At 40.8% G+C, this 16,991-nt stretch overlaps 2 protein-coding genes across 4 annotated transcripts; one reads left to right on the forward strand and one right to left on the reverse strand.

Annotated features, from left to right (window-relative positions):
- LOC8077011 (probable LRR receptor-like serine/threonine-protein kinase At1g06840) lies at positions 783 to 10,465 on the forward strand. Of its 3 annotated transcripts, XM_021447402.1 has the most exons (22): positions 783 to 1,124; positions 1,561 to 1,623; positions 1,850 to 2,009; positions 2,094 to 2,241; positions 2,718 to 2,789; positions 3,001 to 3,072; positions 3,235 to 3,378; positions 3,469 to 3,540; positions 3,643 to 3,714; positions 3,841 to 3,915; positions 4,146 to 4,214; positions 4,470 to 4,538; positions 4,605 to 4,676; positions 6,892 to 6,978; positions 7,055 to 7,123; positions 7,511 to 8,001; positions 8,407 to 8,559; positions 8,667 to 8,950; positions 9,044 to 9,095; positions 9,197 to 9,447; positions 9,541 to 9,675; positions 9,866 to 10,465. In XM_021447402.1, exons 3-22 carry the CDS (start codon positions 1,913 to 1,915, stop codon positions 10,211 to 10,213), a joined length of 2,832 nt encoding a protein of 943 aa, XP_021303077.1. In that variant the 5' UTR covers positions 783 to 1,124; positions 1,561 to 1,623; positions 1,850 to 1,912; the 3' UTR covers positions 10,214 to 10,465. The 3 variants fall into 3 exon arrangements, with proteins under 3 accessions (XP_021303077.1, XP_002439970.1, XP_021303078.1); XM_002439925.2 differs by lacking the exon at positions 1,561 to 1,623; XM_021447403.1 differs by lacking the exons at positions 783 to 1,124; positions 1,561 to 1,623; positions 1,850 to 2,009 and having other exon boundaries at positions 2,144 to 2,241; positions 2,718 to 2,760.
- On the reverse strand, positions 10,471 to 13,949 carry LOC8077012 (B3 domain-containing protein Os05g0481400). Its single transcript, XM_002441230.2, has 7 exons — positions 13,727 to 13,949; positions 13,451 to 13,516; positions 13,243 to 13,341; positions 12,764 to 12,798; positions 12,493 to 12,670; positions 12,190 to 12,396; positions 10,471 to 10,935 (listed from the first exon to the last, which is right to left on the reverse strand). The coding sequence occupies exons 1-7, from the start codon at positions 13,823 to 13,825 to the stop codon at positions 10,777 to 10,779; spliced, it is 843 nt and encodes a 280-aa protein (XP_002441275.1). The 5' UTR covers positions 13,826 to 13,949; the 3' UTR covers positions 10,471 to 10,776.

Raw genomic sequence — 16,991 nt, forward strand, 5'->3', positions numbered from 1 at the left:
GGGAGGCCAATTTAAGTCATGGCTGAAATTACTGTTGGCTGATTTATTGTGAGAGAAAACATTGCTGGCTGGTAGAGAAAGTGAACGGACTCGATGGAGAACTCTGAGTGCATGTTTTTTTGGGTGTGGTTGGATATAGGTGCTATAGATAGTGGAGTGGGATAGAAACGACGGTAGAGAAAGATTGAGGCAGTGGTAGTGACAAAAAGGAGGAAGAGAGAACTAAGGTGTCTTAGGCCAGTCTCAGTGGAGAGTTTCATAGCGTTGTTTTCAAGGTTGCCATGTCATATGAAATGAAATGAAACTTGGATGAAACACTCATTCTCAATGGAGAATTTCATTCCATAGTTTCATAGACATTTAATTTCAAGACTCATAGAGAGTTGGTAATCGTGCCAAGAGAGTTTCATCTAAAATTTCATAGAGAGTTGGTAACCCATTTCTTCTCTCTCTTCTTAAATACGCTGACATGTCATCTAAAATGCCTATGTGACAGCCTATTTAATGTAGATGAAACCCAGATGAAACTCCCACTGAGACTGGCCTTATATGTGTCCATAGAAAAAGCACTGTAGGATTGAAAAAATTGGTGTTAGTAATTAAGATGATATATTTATTGAATTTTATAGTTAAATATTAAAACTAGATAAATACCAAAGTTAAAGGACAGAAAAGTAGATTTCGTGTTTTGAAGAGGTGGGAACCGGTGAACATTATTGTCACACAAAGGTTATATATAACGAGGAGGCAACGACGAAGCACCCACCACCACCGCTGCTCCGCAATCCACCACCACCCTACCTATATAAAACGCGCGTGGCGCGTCGCGACGGCGGGGCTCCTCTTGGCTACTGTCATCAGACTTCAGTACTCAAGTACTACTAGTAGGCTAGCAGCGCGGCGCAGGTTGCGTAGCTGCGGGAGTCCCTCTTCCCGCGGGAGCGGTCGCTGAAGTAAGCAAGCGGATAGGATCGAGAGAGGGAGGCCGGAGGAGCAGGGCCGCCTTCTCAGTTTCTCACTTGCGCCCCCTCTCCGCTTCCTCCTCCGCTCCGCTTCGTGCAGAACCTGAACCGCCATTTCTTCTTGGCTTCCTGAAAAGAAGAGCTTTTCAATTGATTTTTCAGGTGAGTTCTTGCCAAATCCGTTCATCTGGTTGCAATCTACTTGCGTCGCGTACAGCGCTCGTGTATCTATGCTTTGATATTAATTTTGTTCTCGAGTAATTATGTTCTGCGAATGCTCGCGTTAGCTCAGTGTTTGTTAGTACTTTACTTCTTGGAGTAAGAGTAAAATCTTTTCTACCGTATTCCCTTCTCGGACAGATAAGATTCGATTCTGTTCTTTAGAGGAAATAATCTGTGTCTTCGTCAGTACTTATGCATCAATTGCACAAGTATCCCTGTTTCCTTTGCTAGTTTAGTTGGCAGGTCGTGATTTCAAAAGTAGGAAGGTGTTATCGTCAGTGTAGTTGAATTGATTGTCAGTGAAGCTGAGCGATATATATGCTCAAAAAGGGGTTCAGTCTCATCGCTCTGAGTCATACTTGCTTCCCCTCTCCAGTTATACATTTATTCTGAACAGAGGACAGCTGGGCCAGACAGGTTGTTAGAACATGCCAACATGGTAGGTGCACTACTGAACATGACTATATCATATTTGCACATATGGTCATTATTTTCCCCTCCATTAAAAAAATCATGTCAAGATAGATATTTTTTCCCTGATCGAGTGCAAATCCACATCACCAAGAATGATGCTGCTGCTGCTGCTGCTGCTGCTGCTACTACTACTACTACTAATCATTGTTTTAAATAGAGCTAAGCGATTCTCTTTTCTTGGATGTATATAGGAATTGAAATTTTGAATATTTGCGCTGTTGGGGATATGACAAGTTGCTAATTTTCTCGGAGGGATGGCTAAGTTTGGAGACGTCCTCTGTGCATTTACCCTACTTGTGTTGCTCCCCTGCTCGGATGTTGCATTGGGGCAGACTACTGACCCTTCTGAGGGTAATTTCTGTCCGCCATATGTTAATTCGTGAGAATGTTTGGAACTTCATGCAAGTGAATGAATGGTTTCTTCCCATAATGCAGTCGATGGGCTCAGGGCTATCAAGGGAAGATTAGTTGATCCTATGAACAACCTTGAGAATTGGAATAGGGGAGATCCGTGCCAGTCAAATTGGACAGGAGTCTTCTGCCACAAAGTGAATGATGATGCATTTCTTCATGTGACAGAATTGTATGATCAGCACTTCTATTTTATTTATTCATCATAATTTGTTTCTTCTATCCGTCAGTCTTGGTTATTGCTCTTGTTTAATAAAAATCAATTGACACTATTATTGTCAAAGGTAGTTTGTACGGTCCAGTGCCAACTTCATGTGACTTCTTGAGGAAAAAAATAATGTTTTATTCATGTACACAAAAATCCAACTGTAACATGAACTGCCCTTGGTTGACAATTGTCCAATCATCATGTAAACATGAAACATCAGTCCTGTTAGTCATATCAAACTAAGTTTACAAATCCTAGTACCATTGCTCTCTGGCTTCTTTTCTAATGCTTTTGTTTTGCTTGAAATATCATGGGTTTTGTAAAGTTTCTTTATTTTATTACATCAGCACAATATGGAATATAACAACCCACTAACTCATTAAGTCGTTTCTGTAAGGTTGAAGCTGTTCCTAATAGCATTATATTTTATCTCCATGCAGGCAGTTATTTAAGAGGAATCTCTCAGGAACTCTGGCACCAGAGGTCAGTCTTTTATCTCAGCTGAAAACATTGTAAGTATTACTCTGAAATTCAAACTTCCTCTCTATTTTTAGTTCTCCTGCATTTTGTAAAATCATGGTGCCTTGCTAGCAAGTTTTCTGTCACAATTTGGATTCCTTATTTCATGGTTTCAAGCTGATTTTTGTTCTTGATTCCTTTTCTTTGAGGGAACATTTATTCTTGATTCTTAAGCTATTCAACTAAATGCTGTGTTTCTTGAAGGGATTTTATGTGGAATAACTTAAGTGGTAGCATCCCAAAGGAGATAGGCAACATAGCCACACTCAAACTTATGTAAGTTTTATTTTTTCTATTATTTTCCTTACCTCTCATTGAATTATTCAGCATGCACACAAAACAACATCAGTTCAACATTACCATTTCTAATTTATAAACATTTCTCCACAACATCTGTGTTAAATAACATTGATATAGTTATTTTCATGCCTTTTGCAGACTTTTGAATGGCAATCAACTCTCTGGTATTTTACCAGATGAGATCGGCAACCTTCAAAGTTTAAACAGATTACAAGTTGACCAAAACCAATTGTCTGGCCCCATACCTAAATCATTTTCCAATTTAAGAAGTGTGAAACATCTGTAAGAGTTTATTTCCATTGTCTATTTGTCTCTCTGTTTTTCCGTTTCATTTGTACTTATTTCTAACATCAACCATCCTGTTCATTTTAGTCATATGAACAATAATTCATTAAGTGGGGCCATCCCGTCTGAACTTTCCAGATTGCCTCTTCTACTTCACCTGTATGTGGAACTCTACTTCTTTCCCGATTTTTATTCTTCTGTAAATCAAAAAAATGAATATTAAATTAATCTTCATTCTCATACTTCAATGCAACCTTGCAGGCTTGTTGACAATAACAATCTATCTGGACCTCTTCCTCCAGAACTTGCTGAAGCGCCTGCCCTGAAAATATTGTATGTGCCTAAATTTTCTTGCGATGGGTTTGTATTTACCCCACTGATAGTCAGAATAAAATTGCTTATAATGGAAACATATTACATATAACTGTTTCTGACATCATATCGTTCCATTTCTACTAGTCAGGCTGATAACAATGATTTCAGTGGAAGTTCCATCCCTACTACATATAGCAACATATCCACACTACTAAAGCTGTAAGGATGGTCTTTTCTGTTATTCTTTTGATTGCTTATCGTTTCTCCCTTATTATATGAAAATTAAAAGGTGTGAATATCTTTTGTTCATAATACATCATATAATAATTTAGTTTTAGCCTTTACTCAAAAGGTAATTGCAAGCATCCATGGTCCCAACATCCAGCTTCCATAGCCTAAACTTATACAGAATTAAAAAGACCTGAGGAGAATATTTCTTGTTTTACCAGGAGTCTTAGGAACTGCAGCTTGCAAGGAGCTATTCCAGATCTGAGTAGTATACCTCAGCTTGGCTATTTGTGAGTACATCTCAGTATTAGTTCCCAATTAATGTATTTTAGCATTATGAATATCGTTTGTTGCTATGAACTTGGCTCTTTTTTTTTTGAGGGAACTGGAGGGGTTTACACCCCTACATGAACTTGGCTCGTGGAACAGTTTAAATTAGAAACTTATTAAGATTAGTGTGGGTTTATCCCTCTTCAATAGGCACCGAACTTTTCAGTTCATACAGTTCAGGACATGTCTTAATATCTCTCACATTCATTTTTCAGGGATATTAGCTGGAACCAGCTGACAGGATCTATACCAACTAATAAGCTTGCTTCCAATATCACTACAATGTATGTAGTTAAGATAATGCTTCTCTATTTTTGTTAATCATCAATCTAATTCTAGTTATGTGGCAGTGATTTGTCGCACAACATGCTCAATGGAACTATCCCACAGAACTTCTCTGGGCTCCCCAATCTTCAGATATTGTAAGTGTAGCTTGCTAAACTGTCTTCGAACAGCCTTTTGCATTGAATATGTATATGATTTCTTTTGCATATGGTTGTATTTATTTTCACTGCAAATATATGAACTTTATATACATCTTATCCAGTGAAGAGATTACAACGACTTCTGTTTGTAATCTTCTCATAACTGGATTCAAATCTGTAATCGTTTTATCTAGATCAATATAAACCGTGAGTCATATTAGTTAGCTTATAAAAAATGCATTTGAAAATAAGAATACATATTATTAGACTATACTTGGTTTCTCAAGTGACTTGATCTTAGTGCCCACAATAGATAGGCTTCCCCTTGCTTGTAGGCATGATGACTGGGCACGAATGGCCACCAGTGCTCCGGCACATCTATATGTACCTGCACACTGTGATTAATGAATATCAAGCATTCATACCAGCATTCACATTCTTTCGTGGCATCATTCGCGTAGGTTTAGATCCTTCACCATCAGCTTTCGCAACTGCGCCCCCCCTGGGAGCTCGATCTCCACCGGGGACAGTGCCACTGTTTAGGCGCCCGATCCTATTGATCCCGCAGCCATCCTCGTCGTCATCAGCAGCAGATCGGGCCTTCTCGCAATGGCGCACCACCTCGTCGCCCTCTTCACGCTCGCCGTGGAGGACGCTGGGCATCACCTCATCCCACGCCACCGTGGAGGTGGCCCGAGCTAGGTCGACCCAAACACTGAGCCGCCATGGTGGTGGCCAGCCGTCTGCACCATCCTCATGCGACCTCGTGCGAGTGTGACATGCCGTGCGATCCATGCCACGCCACCTCGTCTGACTCTAGCTGCTCGCGCCGCTGCACGGGACGAGCTGCGCGGGGCCACACTGTCGACCAGAGGTGCCGTCCGATCAGGTCGCGCCGCTATTGGCTGGGTACACCCGATCGGTTTGCGTCGCCCATCGCTTATCGACCTCACGCATACCTACTACAACTTCGGCATTGACTACATCTACGTCTCCATCGTTTGTTCGTCATCGATACCATCATTGAGTACTACGCGCATCTTCTCCGACCAACGAGGCTGCCGTTGTGTCACCTCATCAGGTCGCAGCACCGCCGCCCGTGTGTTTGCTTCGCCATTGCATCTACATCGCGGTCCCCTGTGCATCGACGACTGTGCTAGCAATCTTTGCTGCGCCATCTGTCTGCACAAAGTCTTCGTCCTGTTGATTGGGTCTTCGTTATCGAGTTGCCGCTACTTGCGCCATCGCTGAGCCCTGCTCGCCGCCTGCCCCCTCGTGTCGTTGTTGAGCCTACTTGCCAATGCGTTCGCTCCTGCAGTGCTTCTTCGTCCAGCACAACCATGCAATCAGTGTCGCCATCTTGTTCCCACCTACTTTGTCTACTCTGACAACCGTGTGTTGCACCTTCTACCCCACTGCTCCGCACGCCGCAACCATCATCGAGACCTTCTGTGCTGGTCCGATATTGGCAACACCGGTGTGTGCGTTCGTCCTCGACGCGTTGTTAGGTTTGGCAAACCCAGCCACGCCTTGGCTCAGGCGGCTTACTGCATCGACTTCGGCATCGACCCTCCCATTTGTACCCTGTCTGCCTCGATTGCATCGTCGCCTTTCTTCTATGTCCACGATGGCCTTGACTGTGTCCACTTCGGCATCGCCCCTTTCCATGACGACTGCCTTGATGCGTCTCCGTCATCTCCCTGGTGCCCCTTATGTGCCTGCAGCTCCATCGACACGGCAACCCGACCACAACCACGTCAGCTTCTTCGACTACGGCTATTGTACCCTCATGCTCGGCTACCTCGACATTGGCATAAAGGGCCATCATCTACATGAGTCCTCACAGATTTTCTCTCTAGTCGCAGCATCAGCACCGCGCCAAGTTGTGACTGAGGGGGATGTCAGTTGACTTCTTCTCCAGTCTCACCATATGCAACGCTCCCACTGTGACTGCGGGTGGATGTTAGAGTATATTTGGTGTGTCAAGTGACTTGGTCTTAGTGCCCACAATAGATAGGCTTCCCCTTGCTTGTAGGCATGATGACTGAGCACAATTGTCCACCGGTGCTCTGGCACATCTATATGTACTTGCATACTGTGATTACTGCAAGCATTCATACCAGCGTAACATTCTTTCACATATGTAAAGCTTTTCAAGCTGTCATATTTTTATTATCTTTTGTTCTTAAATCACTTAAATTTTATTTTGCAGGTCACTTGAGGATAATTATCTAAATGGTTCTGTTCCCTCAACAATCTGGAATGGCATCAGGCTTACTGGAAGTAGAAGCCTTATTCTGTATGAACTTTTCTGCAGAAGTAATTCTTTTCAGATCTAACTATACATATGTAATAATATTTTTATAATAACACAGAGACTTCCAAAACAATTCTCTCAAGACAATTCCGGCCGCATTTGATCCTCCCCCAAATGTCACTGTCATGTATGTTCTCATACATTTATGCTCTGCATTTCAATTTTCATCTCTACATTAATAATCCCTGTGCATACTGAATTGCGATTGTGCACCTTTCTTTAATGGATGCAATAATAATTGATATCGTATATTCTGTCAAATTAGAGCTGTACAGAGCTCTTTTTTCCCTTTGATACTAAGGTTTTATATCTGTGTAAAAGTTTGAGACTGTTTTAAGTATTTGAGAACAGTTTTCTTCATATCCTACACTTGAATCGTCATGCATGTGTAAAAATCAGAACTAGAACTGAAGATTGCACTTTTCTCAGGGGCAAATAAAAATATTCCAATTCCCTTTTTGAGTAACCTTTTCATGCAATGGATAGTGATCACTACTGCTGTCATTTTTGGCAGGCTATATGGAAACCCTGTGTGTGAGGATACTAATGGAGCTCTGATAACCAACCTGTGCCAACCCATGTCAGTAAACATGCAAACATCGAAAAATGAACAAGGATATAGTTGTCAACCTTGCCCAACAGATAAAAATTTTGAGTACAATCCATCATCACCGATACCTTGCTTTTGTGCGGTGCCACTTGGCTTTGGACTTCGGCTGAAGAGTCCAGGAATCACAGATTTTCGTCCCTATGAAGATGCCTTTGAGATCAACTTAACCTCTTTATTGCAACTGTTTCTGTATCAGCTAAATATTGAGAGCTACATATGGGAGGTTGGTCCAAGGCTAAATATGCACATGAAGTTATTTCCAAGCAATTCAAGTTTATTCAATACATCTGAGATTGTGAGACTCAGACACATACTTGCTGGCTGGGAAATTACTCTTTCAGATGTATTTGGTCCATATGAGCTTCTCAACTTCACACTAGGTTCTTATGCAGATGGTATGTGTTCACTATGAAGATATTAATTCTATTATTCAAAACTATGTGCTGCTAGTAGCTTATTTTTTTAGTTTTCCTGCAAGGAAAAAGTACAGTGGCAGGACTTCAGGGGAGTTTCTGTGTTTTATTTCGTGAAATTATTTGGACCATTACGATAGCTTTTGTATTGCATTTCTGTTAGCATAGTGTAATGATTACATGCAACGAAACAGCATGCGTTACTTCCTCAAAATTAAAATATTGTAGAAATCCAAACGATAAACTAATGCATTTGCTTTTTACAATGATAGGCTGATTGGCATTACTTTTTCCTTGACTTATACTTCATTGAATTTATGTCCACTCACTTAGCCCAGTTAAACATCTATTGGTGCATAAAAATATTCTATTTATCGCATTTTGCAGAATTTCCAAATGCAGCCTCAACAGGTTTAAGTAAGGCTGCACTGGTCAGTATCTTGGTTAGCTCAATTGCTGGCGCTATTTTACTTTCTGTGGTAGCTACCATGCTTATAGTAAGAAGGCGTTCAAGACATAGAACTGTCTCAAAGCGTTCATGTAAGTCATTTACATTTGGTTTTATGAGTGACCTTTTAGCTGTGTAGCACATAGCTCGTTCAAGAGAGAGAGAGAGGACCTGAAGATACATATCATGCTGTTTGCAGTGTCAAGGTTTTCTGTCAAAATTGATGGCGTTAGATGCTTCGCATTTGAAGAAATGGCTATAGCCACAAATAATTTTGATCTATCAGCCCAAGTTGGCCAAGGAGGTTATGGAAAAGTCTACAAGGGGATTCTAGCCGATGGAGCAGTTGTTGCAATCAAACGAGCACATGAGGATTCTCTTCAAGGTTCAAGGGAGTTCTGCACAGAGATAGAGTTATTATCAAGATTGCATCATCGCAATTTGGTTTCATTGGTTGGCTACTGTGATGAAAAGGATGAGCAGGTGAAACCTTTTGAAAAGGATGAGCAGGTGAAACCGTTTGATTTTAATAGATTGTGAGCATCCCTGAACTGCTCCTCAAATCTTGTTTTGCAGATGCTGGTTTATGAATTCATGTCAAATGGCACTTTACGTGATCATCTTTCTGGTAAGTAATTGGAGAGATCCATTATCAGGTATTTGAACATTTTCTCTTTCTTATGCTAATCAAAACACCTCTTCTTGTTTTCCATCATTTGCCAACCGCAGCCAAGTCCAAGAGACCTCTAAGTTTTGGTTTGAGGTTGAAAATCGCATTGGGTGCTGCAAAAGGAATTTTGTATCTACATACTGAAGCAGATCCACCTATATTCCACCGTGATGTTAAGGCCAGCAACATTCTGTTGGACTCCAAATTCGTCGCGAAGGTAGCTGATTTTGGTCTCTCAAGGCTTGCTCCAGTGCCAGATGTCGAAGGGACATTACCAGCTCATGTCTCCACTGTTGTTAAGGGCACCCCGGTAAGTGTCAGTGTGTCAGTCACATCGACAATGTCAAAATTACCATGCTTTCTTTTGCAGCAGTACTATATCATACCATTATTATTTTGGCAGGGCTATCTTGATCCAGAATACTTCCTAACTCACAAATTGACGGATAAGAGTGATGTTTACAGCCTCGGTGTCGTGTTCCTTGAAATGTTGACTGGTATGAAACCAATTGAGCATGGTAAAAACATCGTGAGAGAGGTATGCACTCTTCAGCTATGGATACATTACACTTGTAAAGGGCAGCCAGTTCTCACAAAATTATATTAAAAAAATGACAGCTGAAACCGGTTCCAATCCATAAGCTTAGACTGTTATTATCATGAGACTTGCTGTCGGTAATAAACCAAGCACATATGTAATGACGAACTGCATTTTCCTATTCCTGTAGGTAAACTCAGCTTGCCAGTCAGGCTCAGTTTCTGAAATAATCGATGGCCGGATGGGCTTGTACCCCCCAGAATGCATCAGGAGGTTCCTATCACTAGCAACCAAGTGTTGCCAGGATGAAACTGATGACAGGCCTTCCATGTGGGAGATTGTGAGAGAACTTGAGCTCATCTTGAGGATGATGCCTGAAGAGGACGTGATTCTGCTGGAAACCTCAGAGACAGACTCAACCGATGTCAGTAAATCGTTGTCAACTTCAGCGACTGGGACCCTCTTCATCTCGTCACAGGCCTCTGGGAGTCTTGATGCGAGCAGCGGCATGATCTCTGGAAGGGTAACTCCTCGGTAGGCATGTGCAATTCTTGTGAATATGCAGCAAGTTTGTTCTGTAACATTATAGTTATAGACTTAGCACTCCCAGGTCCTGTCTTTTCTGAATTATTCAGCCGAATGTATAGTAGATAATAGCTTATGATACACAGGAACATAGCTGGCATTGCCTTCTTTAACCTTCTGATATGTTAATCTGCTTTCTGTAAATGAACACAGCTTTGAATGCTGACACGTTTAGGGTCTATTCGGTGTTAGAACTTAGAAGTAACAAAGTTTTGCCGCAGAAAGTCATTGCAATTAGTCTCTTTGCTAAAGGACACATGGGGTTCTGAGAGCGCAAGTGCTCCACTGTCAAACTACTTATTTACATGAATCAAGGACAACCTACATTGATCGATGTACTTCTCGCCGGTTGTAATTGGACACCCATAATTTCAGAAAGAACAGGTCAACAAAAAGGAGCAAAATGGATGACCTGACAGGAGAGCGCATCACTAGCATGGCGGGCTTACCAAAAAGCAGCATTCCCTTACCAAAGAGTGCCTAATATTGCAAGTTTGATGTAAACTAATTGGAAAACTACCGGCGTCCTCGGAGTTTTCTCCTTTTGGCACCTTTTGGAGGCTCAGCAACAGGTGATTCTTCCTGGTCAGGCTCTTCCTTGGTACCCCCACTGGCATTCTTGTCATCAGGCTCAGCCTCTTTCACATCATCATCAATAGCTTTTATTATATAAATCTGCAATAGAGAAGAGATTTATGCGGAGTTCATACAATCAGGTCCAACAAAATGCAGCTGAATATACACTAGAACAAATGGTTAACCTTGAGTGCCAAAAAAAATACAAAGTTGTTGACAAGATATTAATACAACCTCATATTTATTTATAAATATTGATAGTGCAGGACACAGGAGAAAGGTAAGCATCAATGTCTCTGTGCAGTAATACAAATCTAACAGGCCCAACAGCATAAGATGGCTAAACTGGATTCCAATTCCTTGCCATTGCTTGCTTGATACATTATGGGGGCACTTTTAGAAACACGTTCTCTTCCAGAGTATTCATGCCAGAAACTTGACTTTGTTTTCATTCTTATGACAAATGTGGAATTAGCAGAAGGTGAAAAACTTTTGCAAGTTTAGACAGCCATGATAAGAAAATGAGTACAGTCCACCAATGGTCCTCAAACTTGTTCGATTGTGTCATCCTGGTCCCTAAACTCATAAATCAACCATTTAGGTCCTCAAACTTGTTCATCTGTGTCATCCTAGTTACTAAACATGCAAATCGCTCCTTTAGGTCCTCAAACTTGTTCGGCTGTGTCATCCCGGTCCCTAGACTTACAAATCACCCGTTTAGGTCCTAAACTTTTACATTTGTGTCATCCCGGTCCCTAAATGTTGTAAACTAGAATTGTCCAAAAATTGTAAATCTAATTTTGTTAGACTCCTGGTAGCATGTACTTTAAATTAGAATAAAAGAAATCACCATGTACTTTCTATTTTTAACTCTGCGGTTAAATAACTAAATAGGCACATAAGTTTTTATATGTTGTTTGCAGGAATATTGAGCAGATTGAGAACGTCTAATTTAAAGTACATGTTATGAGGAATCTAACAAAATTGGATTTATATTTTTTGGACAGTTCTATAAATATATATTGAGTTTACAAGTTTACAACATTTACACCATTCAGGGACCTGGATGACACAACTGGACAAGTTTGGAGACCTAAACGGCTGATTTGCATGTTTAGGGACCAGGATGACACAGCTGAAAGTTTAAGTACCTAAATGGTTGATTTGCGAGTTTATGGACCGAGATGATACCGATGAACAAGTTTGATGACCTAAACGGTCGATTTGCGAGTTTAGGGACCGGGATGATACAGTTGAACAAGTTTGAGGACCGTTGGTGGACTTTACTATAAGAAAAATCTATTTGGTCCAAAGTAGTGTGCAATGTCGAAGTAAACAAGCATGATTTAGTACCTTAAATCTGTCATGCTCAGCCAATTCAAAGACCAATGAATCCCCTTCCTCCAGGTTGTGGTGCATTGCAAATCCCCTCCATCCACCACTTAGACCTGTTCGGTTTCCAATATAGACAGCATCAAATTCAACACCCTCTTCATCCTCCAACACCATCCTAAACTCTTTGGAAGGCAGATTATCTTTGCAGAAGCTTGTAGGAAGACCCTTGTAAAACGTAAAGAAAATATCCTTGATTAGAAATTGATCCTATGCTTTTCTGACAAATTAGTCAAACAAATCCTAGAATATCTTAGAGCTTACAAGCCAAAAGCAGCTGGACACATGTGATCGAACCATGGTCTTAACAAAAGATGGGTTATTAGGGTCTAGACTGTCTTGAAGTTTCTCAGCTTTTCTGAAAGCACGTTGTTGCTGTTGATAAGAAGAAATTCTTCCTGTGTATTCTCTTCCATGCTCTGTATTCCTACCACCACCGCGCCTGTTCAACAGAAGAAAGTAGCTCATGGTTGAGTCTAGTCACAAACTCACAATACCATCGAATCTACATTGATAAGGTAAACAAACGCATTACCTTATGCCACGCAGAAAAGTATCTAGTTCAGCAAACTAGCAGAACAAACAAAAAGCATGTCAGTGTCAACATTATTATGAACAAAACCTCCTCGCACTACTAATTTCAAGAAGAACTAATTTGATACAAAATCACAATCTTATGGGATCATAATCGCCAATCATGAGTTTGAGAGATTCTAATGTCATCCCCCAAAATGGAATAACAATCCATAGTGGACTAACTCGGTTCTTGGATGAAGTTCCTGAAACCAAATGCCCCAAAACCATGGGCTTGACTGTTCATATGGGATATGACCTATTCAGGACATGAGATGTCTCTACCCCACACAATCGAAATGTAAAATAGGCCATACTACAAGAATTACAGGAATAAAATTCGACGGGATATTCAAGCAGGGTATAGTAACAGGCAGTACCAATTTCACGAGAAGCGTGTGTTTTTTATCAGTATTACATACAGTCCAATGAAGAACTCACATCGTCCTTGTAGGAAACCGTGGTCTTGGCCCTCGAAGAACGCCGCACCTCGGTGGCGTCGAACTTCTTCCTCGCCTTGGGGCTCGCGCGCACGCCGGCCTGCAAACAGAATCACAACAACAGGTCAACACAGCATCGCCACACTAGCCCGTAACGGCGTAACGCGCACGCGCGAGAGCGGCAAAGCGGTGTACGTGCGGCCCAGCACCTTGTTCTGTTTCTGCAGGCGCGCCGCCTGGAGCAGGCTCTTGGACATCTCCTTTATACCCAAATCCTGCGCAGAGAAAACGAACGGGCGCGAGGGTTTTATTAGACACATACAAAAAGCAGATCGATGGAAGAAGCCGCGGAAATCGGCAGGGACGAAAGGAAGAAATGGAGGGTCGAATGGAAGAAAAGAGAGGGGGATCCATCATCCATGGATTGGTCCGTCATCCGTCGTCTCGAGGAGTAAGGGGAACGGGCCACGGACGGGCGTGCTCACCTCCAGGTGCTTGAGGTTCTCGAGGACCCTCTTCCTGCGCTGCTCCTCGTAGGCCGCGCCGGAGGCGGCTGCGGCTGCGCTGCTCGCTTTCGCCGCCATGTCCGTCCCCGCCGCTCTCCCTCCTCCTTCCCTTTCCTCCCCTCTCCCCCTCCTGCTTCCCTCACTCGGCGAGAGTGGAGCGAGAAAGAGAATGGTGTGTGTGGCTTTTAGAGTTCTTTTCTACTAGAGAGAGAAAAAGGCAGGCGGAGGAGACGACGAGAGTTGCTTGGTATAGTAGTAGGCATTGAAATTTCAAATTGGACGGGAGCCGAGGCCTTGTTTAGAAACCAAAAACCAAAAAAAATTCAATATTTTCTATCTCATCAAATCTTGCGGCAGATACATAGAGCATTAAATATAAATGAAAACAAAAACTAATTATATAGTTTACCTATAAATCACGAGACGAATCTTTTAAGTCTAATTACTCTATAATTAGTAAACAACATTTGTTAAATAAAAATAAAAATAACATAGTGTTAAAATCCAAAAGTTCTAAACAAGACCCGAGAGAGATTCCCCGTGGAATGGGACTCGAGAATCTACACGCCATGGCCGTCCAACGGGCTGGGTTCAGGGTGGCTGACGCAAGGGGTCCAGTAGACCGTGACAGCAAGACGTTGACTCGTGCTAGCCAAGAGTTTACTCCCTTCATTCAAATTATAATATAAGTCATTTAAACTTTTTAATAAATATATTATTTTTGCTACAGTTTAAATATATATTGTACCTAGATATACATGGCTACAACTCGAAAGGGGGAAGTAGAGATTTATAGTAATGATATTTCATTCGTTACAGAAAAAAAACAATTTTTAGGATCACCTGAAGTTCAACTATCTTAAATTTAACTAATTTTATAAAAATAGTAACAATATTTATGGCATCAGTTTAATCAAAAAAATACTTATAGCATCAAATAAGTATAGTATTACGGAAATATATTTCATGGTATACCTAATGATATTAGTTATGTCTTTTTTATATAAATTTAGTCGATCTTAAAATAATTTGACTTAAAATAGCTTTAAAAATTAATTTAATTTAAGACGGAGAGAGAGTAAAGGAGTTCAGGAGGTTAAAAGCTTGTAGAGTCAGCTAATTGCATGTCTTCTCTGTAGTTTTTTTTTCTTTTGTCTCTAGATAATTAATTTATTAGGCTAGCTAGGTAGTTTATAGAATTTTATATACATCAACTTTGCCATTGTTAACTAAAGATGTTCATGGCATATTACAAATAGTTGTTTTATTTGTCCAGCTCGGTCTTCTTAATATAGATTTAGAAACTTTTCATGTTTGTGTGATAATGATGTTAATGATGTTTACCTTCCGGGCATATAGACATACTACCTTTGTCATGTTTCAATAGTCATTCTGGCACTATACATTCATAATCTCCTTCATGCATACGGACACACCCAACGTTCAGGTCCAAAGAATCTTCGCTACACTAGGATGAAAGCTTGCCTAAATAACACACTAGGATGAAAGCTAAACGACTATTAAAATAGGACAAGAGAGTATAGTTATAATTGTATTGTTAAAGTTAGTGCATATCCAACTCGCACCAGAAGTCCATTGATCAGTGAGACTAGTAGATGTGCGCCCCCAACATAAAAAAATAGTGCTCACCTTAACACTTTTGTCTTGTACATACACACTCTCTTAGGACACTCTCAATGCTAATACACACTCTCTTAGGACACTCTCAATGCTAAAAACTATATATAGTTTTTATACCTATTAATTTCTATAGACACTATGTATAGAAACTATAGTTCCAATGGATAGTTTCTATACAATAGTTTTTTATCCAATCACATTCATTCTCTCTCCATTCTCAACCAATCATACCACTTTATGTCTTGGATCTTGTGTAGACATAGTTTTTAACTTAGACCCAGTTTCTATGATTTTTGCTCTCTCTTCTATAACTACCTTGCCACATCAGCCAAATGCTTAGGTGGCAGCATAATTAATGTCTATAGAAACTATGATAGTTTCTGCATTGAGAGTGCTCTTAGACCAATTTCAATGAATAGTTTTATAGTATTGTTTCCAAGACTATCATGTCATATATAATTAAATAAAACTTGGATGATGCATCACTCTTAAAGCAAAGTTTTATTCTACAGTTTCATAGGCATTTGATTTCATGACTCATAGAGAGCTGGTATTCGTGCCAAGAGTGTTTCATCTATATGAAACTCATTGCATCTCTCTCTTCTTAAATACATTGCCATGTCATTAAAAATATCTCAAGAATGTTTTATCTAGATGAAACTCATTCAATTCTCTCTTCTTAAATACATTGTCATGTCATTAAAAATATCTATGTGGCAACCTATTTGATGCAAATAGAACTTACATAAAACTCCCACTGAGATTAACCTTAAAGCAAGACATAACACCGAGCATGTCAGCTTGTGTGGCTAAGTTGGATGAGGGAGCGGAGGGGAGAGAAAATTGCTTGTTGCTTCTGCAATGCCTGACACATTGGCTGGGCCCACTTTGAGTAACGGAAGAGAGAGAATATTCTTTGTTTGCTCTACTGGAGTTTATGAAAGTAGATCTGAAGAGAGAAACAAAGAAAACTAGTAATAGATTGTGGGATCGTGAATGAAATAAAAAAACTATTAGTATATGATTGCTAGAGAATAGCAAGAGACAAGTTATTGTATGAATTGGCTCTAATTTTGCTAATATAGCTTGTCTTATAGACAAAGTAATTGGCTCTATTATTAACCATGCTCTTAGAACATCTCCAACAACACCCTAAATGGAATTCCCAGATCTAATAGGGTCACAAGTCAAGTCCCTACTTTATAGAGGCCCCTAAATCTCCTTCCTCAATCACATCTCCCACGGGTGTGTAGAGAGCTCTCTACACCCCAATCCAACTCACTCTCGCGTGTCTTTTTTCATCATGATCATGACTCTCGCGTCGCTACCCTATTTCCCTACCCCGGCGTGACTCCTCTGGCAAAGCCCCTTGGCCTAGTGTGGCTCCCCTCTCTAAGACTTCTCCGATGGTCCTCACCCTCCCCATGCCATCTCCAATGGTCCTTCCCTCCCACGCCAACATAGCTTAGCCAAATGGGCGAATAATGGGCGAACAATGGATATGGGTAAATAATGAGTGGTCCCATATGTCATTGTCTATTAGAATGGATTTAAGGGTTGTTGCTTGAGTAGATGTGAAAATAGACCCTTGAGAGTAGGGGGA

Source organism: Sorghum bicolor, chromosome 9, assembly GCF_000003195.3.
Source record: "Sorghum bicolor cultivar BTx623 chromosome 9, Sorghum_bicolor_NCBIv3, whole genome shotgun sequence".
NCBI classification, from domain to species: Eukaryota; Viridiplantae; Streptophyta; class Magnoliopsida; order Poales; family Poaceae; genus Sorghum; species Sorghum bicolor.